Source organism: Gymnodraco acuticeps, unplaced genomic scaffold (assembly GCF_902827175.1).
Source record: "Gymnodraco acuticeps unplaced genomic scaffold, fGymAcu1.1, whole genome shotgun sequence".
In the NCBI taxonomy this organism is placed as follows: domain Eukaryota; kingdom Metazoa; phylum Chordata; class Actinopteri; order Perciformes; family Bathydraconidae; genus Gymnodraco; species Gymnodraco acuticeps.
The window spans coordinates 1,662,123-1,668,205 of record NW_022990055.1 but is presented as its reverse complement, the minus strand read 5'-3'; the positions used below and the strand labels follow the sequence as shown (position 1 = coordinate 1,668,205).

At 38.3% G+C, this 6,083-nt stretch overlaps 1 protein-coding gene and 1 long non-coding RNA gene across 7 annotated transcripts; one reads left to right on the top strand and one right to left on the bottom strand.

Moving 5' to 3' along the window:
* Window positions 1–1,833: 1,833 nt before the first annotated feature.
* LOC117545958 lies at window positions 1,834–4,903 on the top strand. 6 transcript variants are annotated; one of them, XM_034216007.1, is made up of 9 exons: window positions 1,834–1,861; window positions 2,435–2,594; window positions 2,791–3,100; window positions 3,606–3,691; window positions 3,781–3,836; window positions 3,936–3,969; window positions 4,100–4,164; window positions 4,560–4,643; window positions 4,748–4,885. In XM_034216007.1, the coding sequence occupies exons 3-9, from the start codon at window positions 2,806–2,808 to the stop codon at window positions 4,845–4,847; spliced, it is 720 nt and encodes a 239-aa protein (XP_034071898.1). In that variant the 5' UTR covers window positions 1,834–1,861; window positions 2,435–2,594; window positions 2,791–2,805; the 3' UTR covers window positions 4,848–4,885. The 6 variants fall into 6 exon arrangements, 3 of the variants coding, with proteins under 3 accessions (XP_034071898.1, XP_034071900.1, XP_034071899.1); XM_034216009.1 differs by lacking the exon at window positions 4,560–4,643 and having other exon boundaries at window positions 4,748–4,847; XR_004568906.1 differs by lacking the exon at window positions 1,834–1,861 and having other exon boundaries at window positions 2,217–2,594; window positions 4,100–4,204; window positions 4,748–4,903.
* LOC117545959 lies at window positions 4,193–5,716 on the bottom strand. Its single transcript, XR_004568909.1, has 2 exons — window positions 5,616–5,716; window positions 4,193–4,993 (listed from the first exon to the last, which is right to left on the bottom strand). It is a non-coding gene; the product is annotated as an uncharacterized LOC117545959 (long non-coding RNA).
* Between the last annotated feature and the right edge of the window lie 367 nt (window positions 5,717–6,083).

Below are 6,083 nucleotides of genomic sequence, written 5' to 3'. Positions count from 1 at the left end.
TCTGATTCGTCTGTACATTGCTGTTTTAGTCTGTGTTCTTCTAATTAGTGTCTACAGTGTGTGCCTATTGAGCTGTTTAGAGCCATGTGGGACAAAACCCGATCCTGCCCCTCCCTCTCCCTGTTTAAGTCAATGGTGACTGTAAAAACTACACTGCGCATGCTCAGAGTATTGTCCTATTTAATGTGTGTGGCAAAAAAATAATGACCATAGGGGCATAGAGCTGCCATCCCCACCATACGTCATCTCACATAATTCAGAGCTGATTGGCTGTAAGTACGTGTGCCGCGAAAAGTTTGGTGTGTGAAGAGGAGGAGAGAGAGCTGCAGTGAGGCGTCCTAAAACCCGGAAATAAACTGCGCATGGCTTCCCTCCACAAAAAAGCAATGATATTTCTCCATAGGATTTTAGAAAATAGCTCCAAATAAGATCTGTGGGAAACAAACCTGTTAGATAAATGCACGTTTTGTTCAGCCGGATAATATCCACATGTCTACCCTACTTTTATAATTTTCGAATCATAAATCTATTGATTAGATCAGATTTATGATAGACTTTTGAAACTACAAGAACATAAGGAGGACTTTTACAAAAAAGTAATAGAGATTTTTGTCCAGAAGGATAGGCAAATGGACTTCATCTTCATGTCAAGGTAAGACTGCAATTTTATTGAAAATGGGATCTTACTAAGAGAGAACAATTCAATATTTAAATGATAAAATTACATTTTTTGGGTATCCTTTTGTTGAACTGTCTGTTTAAAATTAATTGAAGCATCAGACAAAAAAAGCTTTTGAAAATAATATTATATTTTGATTTAGGTCAAAATATAATATTTGTAAACCTGAAGAGTCAGAGCCTCACCAGCCATGAACCTCAGAAGCTTATATATAGACATCTAAGTTTGTTGTGCCCCACCACTTTTGTACATATAAAAACGCCACTGGTCGTGTCCACAACACACAAACTGATCCTGCTGTAACAACAAGTGCACGTTACTGACGCAATATGGTTGAGACCATTCGGCTTATGCTAGAGGGGTGCAAGGAATAGTCTAAGTAGTGGGGGAGTTTTATACACTAAAGGTGTGGACATTCTCTCGCGTTATAATATCAGCGCGGCCGCGGTCAGATTAAAATGCCTCCGAATGCAATTTGAACAGACCTACAGCCAATCAGAGCAACGAAACGTTGGGTGCTGCGTCATGCATTACTGATTCGTCACGTTCACAGTGAAAAGTCCCCAAACTCGCGCCGAGTAAATTGCAGACAGACAGCAGAACTTCTAGGATTAATTGTATATTTCGGATGGATAGATTTGTTCTTAAACGCCCTCGCATTGAGGTACAAGTCGAACAGGTGCCAGAGTCACACGACCCACCTGAAGAGTGAATAGTGAGTTTTGAATATATTTTGTAATAATGGTCATTTGAAAAAGTGTTTTGTATGACAATAGTACGGTGGCCGGCAGGTGCAAACGCTAAACAACGGCCAAAAACACACACATAAGCAGGAAACACCTGCAAATAATGAAATGAAAAACCAACAAACCCTGAAAACACATATAACAGAAAAACGCTGCATTTACAGAAATGATGCAAGCTAAACCTACAACACACAAACCCTGAAAACAAACGCAACAGAAAAACATTGCAAATACAAAAACGATATGCAAAGTCAAAAGCACATACAACCGAAAAACCCGTTACAAAAAAAAAAGACATTACAAAAAAAAAAACATTCCGGAAGTGCTTCAGGCCTCTAGGGGGCGCGCTACGTGGAACAGATTGATGTATGACCAGACATAGAGAGAACGAACAAGAGGACAGAAAGTTCATTTAAGTGGAGAAAGATATAAGAAGGTAAGTTTTGTTTTGTTTTTATACATAGAGCGTCATATTTACGTAGCTAGCGTTAGCGTGTTTGATCAAAGAGCTTGCAAGAGCCATTGTGCACCTAAATGTAACTCTTGACATAATATAGATATAGTATAGAACCGGGACGCCCCTCCCTACACGCAGATCACACAGACTGGGTGGGGTCTCACGCCCTCACCTCGTGGAGGGGGCCTCAACTGAGCCGCAAATGCGATGCGGTGATAAAAAGGAAATCAAATGTAAAAAGTTGAATTAAAATATTAAAACAGCAACACAACTTTATTCCCACATTAAAAGACAGTCTGAAGAGGTGTGTTTTGAAGGTCGGTGCAGTCTCTGGTGTTTAATGGGAGTGAGTTCCAGAGGGAGGGGGCAGCGATGGAGAAAGCTCTGTCTCCCCAGGTTCGGTGCTTGGTTTGTGGGGGGATAGACAGGAGGTTGGCTTCTGATGAGTTAATTGAAAGACCGTTCTTTAATACTATTATAATATTTAGGTAGCCGAAAAATATCCACTCTTTTTGACTTAACCTAGCTGTCCTACATTTTATTTCTCCACAGATGTACTGTCCATTCTGTGGTGCCAGCGTGACATCTTCGCATGGCTTTTGTGGTGTCTGTGGCAGAGACATCACATTTCTAAAAGATGTGACTAACAAAGTCCCTGAGGAGATGCCCACCACTAGTGCGCATCTAAGTGCACAGCCTAGCACCAGTGCAGGTAAATAGGTTGTTCGTTTTATTACCAAACAATAAGTATTTATAGAAAACTTGGTTTAAAAGTTCGAATTCTGTTATTATACAAATACATCTCTAAACTATGTGGCTTACCTACTGTTGAATGTGTTATAAGATGTTCCTCAGAAGGGATTGAGGATGAGACTCCTATTCATTTGCATATTATTGTCTTTTTGCAGATTTCTGTTGGAGTAATGAGGAGGATGGATGGCTGCCATAAACCTGTGAGAGGGAGGTCACTTCCCCTTAATGTTGAACCTCAATGGGCATGTGAAGAACTGTTGGCTGCTGCCATAAAAAAGCAGAAAGCCTTTAACCAGGACTTGGAAGATGGTGCCCATGTCTTGTTGTACCCTGATGCGACGGTGATAACAAATATCCCCGGAACGGACACCCCTTTCACAGTACAGATGTACAAAGAGGCCATTGGAAAGCCCTACCAACGAATTACGTTGTACATCTGTACTCTTGAAGCCGTTGAAAACAGTTGTAAGTGCTTCTGACATATATTCCCCCTTGTTTAAAGCACTAAACTGTATAATAGTTCAAATGTAAACATAACAGTTGTTCTGTCTATATTTCTTAACACAATTCATTCCACCCATCATTCCTTTCTCTTCGTGGTTGAACTTATGACGTCAAATGGTCTTTTATGAATAGTGGCAGAAGAAATGGAATTTAAGTATCAACAAAAGCTTCCAAACTTTCCTTCTGTTCAAACTAAATATAAATTCCCTCTTAAGGATTGTAATTCTAAATTAACCTTTTTTCTCACAACAATGTTGGTTTGTTGTGCCCTAAATCCTAATGTGAGAGTGAAAAAGACGGTCAACAATATAATGTACATTTCACAAACATTTTGTGTTTCGATTGAATCCTTTCTGATTGATGTCAATCCAATTATTCAGGATTCAAACCAACATTTGATGATAGGTACAGACGTAGGGGAACAATTTGTTGTATAGTATTAATCATGACACTTTTATTTTTTTAGGTTACACTGGAACAACCTCTTCAAGTGACGAGGACAGTGTGGTTGTTGCAAAGTTGCCATCTGGAGACAGTCTTGCTGACACCGTGGTCAGTTTGGATCTATCGTGGCATTTATTCTTAATTAAAGTGAATTTATTTTATTTCAGTCAGTCATTTGTGTGTTGTACTGTATGCAGGTGTGGGACTTTCCAAATGAACAGAGCACTCCCAGAATGGACAACAGTTTGCCAGGGTAAAATAAAACATTGTCAACATGTTATTTTGTGCCACAAGAAGCAGAATGTTTTAACAGTACAGTAGTTTGAATATATTTTTTGCTTACCTTTATCAGACCTCTCAGGCACCCACAACCAGCGTCTGATCGGGTAAGACTAATTACAAATGTAATTATACCATGTAGGTTTGAATTTGTGAACATGAAATCAATAAATACCTTTGTGTGATAATGACACTGTCATTAGATAAACTGCATCATTATTTATTGGGTAAAAGTAGGATGGAGAACCAACCCCATTCCAGGAAGAGGTCCAGTCTGCCCCGGGTCAGAACACCTTCTATAGGTAAACGATGTTGACAGTTGCATCGTGACACAGTTGTTTGGTGTGTATTTTTATTTGTACATTTGGTTGTTTGCATAGCCTCCAATCACAGTGGGTAATATTGCCAGGAAGCAGAACAATTATACTTTCATACATTTCCAAAGGACACCCACAACATCTTAGTGAAGATGATACAAAAAACACCCACAAATATTTTTCAAAGGTCAGATATTGTTTGTTGCATCCATTTCAAATGTTTACAATGATTGTGCAGGAGTATGACAAAGTGCTGTTGTCAGTTTAGAACCCAATGTATTAAAAAAACCAGGAAGAGGATCGACATCCTTTTGCAAATATGACTGTCATGCATATATTATGTATTTGAAAGTAATTATTCAACTGTCTTCTCACTGCAGCAACTACACAACTGTGTATGCACTTATCATTATTGACAGCCAGTCTGAGCCAGAAGAGGAAACGGAGCAAACTGCAGAGGAAATGTATTAATTGTTACTTTTATCACTTAATTTTTTTATTCTATACTGTAAATCTTATTACTAGCTTCATCATTTAATATTACAATACATCACTTTGTCTTTCCCAGCACAGAATACCTGACTGCGCCAGACATTGTTGCAGAACTCTCTGCAAAAATTAAAAATACCTCTTGCAGCAGGTTCAATATTAATAGAGCCAATGTGTAGGATGGAGCAATCCGTGGCTTCAAAGGGGCCTCATTCGACCCCTCTCATCAGATGCAGGTTAAGTTTACTGATGATGAGGGACAAACTGAGATGGAGTGGACATTGGTGGTCCCAAGCGTGAGTTCCTGACCCTCCTAATGGAATGCCTGAGAATGAGAAGAATATTTGATGGTCCACAGGACAGGAAATTCCTCAAGTTCGACAATGCAGGTAATGATGTTCGCAAATCTGTCTTATGTTCAATACTGTACTGTAAATATAGGAGCTGCTTATGAATTTTGCAGCTTGATTTACGTGACAATTAAATTATCTTATACTGTATATCTTTATGATAACGTGGCAACTGTTGGTTAACGTGATAATAATTTAACAAAAAATATCAACAGCTGCAAAAGATGACGAATAATTTCATGCTGGGAGGATGATTGCAACTTCTATAGTTCAAAAACACAAGGAGAAAAAGAAGAAAACATCATGTCATGGCTCACTGTCTCAAAATCTGATTCTAAATGTATAATGTTCTTTATAAAGATATAACTAATACACAATTATGAATGTATAATATAAGCTGTTTTGTGTATTTAATCATGCGTTGGTCTACAATTTAATGATGGCTTCTACATATTTCACATAAACAGACAATGAAAAAATGTGTCCTTCATGCTGATAACTAGTGTATGCATCTGCAATTAGTATTCTAAACAGAGCAGTGTGTTGAATCCTTATTTCTTGCATTTGAAACAGATACAATACAAAAAGTGAACTTACTGTTGTGTTCAACTTCTGCCAAAAACTGTACATGTTTTCCACAGGAGCCACAGAACACTTGAACTGTCCCCAGATGTTGGCCACAGAAAGGACAAAACATGGCAGCCTGAAAAGACATACATTGATGTAGTAAATCCATGTAATCAAGTCAATCAAAAACACATAGTCTAAATAGTGGTTAGCTAAATAAATAGATACATCATGTTCACCGTTGAATCTGTGATTTGTCTCTCTCTCTCCTTGAATGTCTAATGCACACTACTATCCTGTCATTACTTTGTCCCTCTTCACATTTTGTCACTTTCTCTCTCTCTCTTTCTCTCTCATTCAATTCAATAGCTTTATTAGCATGACCATAGTTACAGGCAATTGCTAAAGCTCTGTATAGTTGCAACATCTATACACAAATACATAAATATAAACAAACTGCTAAGAATTCAAATGTCCTTTTTCCGCGGTACTCACTAT

What these genes read in the sequence shown, in the direction of transcription:
- LOC117545958 (XM_034216007.1), top strand. Translation starts at nt 2,806, where the DNA reads ATGAGGAGGATGGATGGCTGCCATAAACCTGTGAGAGGGAGGTCACTT. An exon ending in ATGGACAACAGTTTGCCAGG is followed by an intron (nt 3,837 to 3,935) that starts GTAAAATAAAAC and finishes TACCTTTATCAG; the next exon opens with ACCTCTCAGGCACCCACAAC. An exon ending in GAGCAAACTGCAGAGGAAAT is followed by an intron (nt 4,644 to 4,747) that starts GTATTAATTGTT and finishes TGTCTTTCCCAG; the next exon opens with CACAGAATACCTGACTGCGC.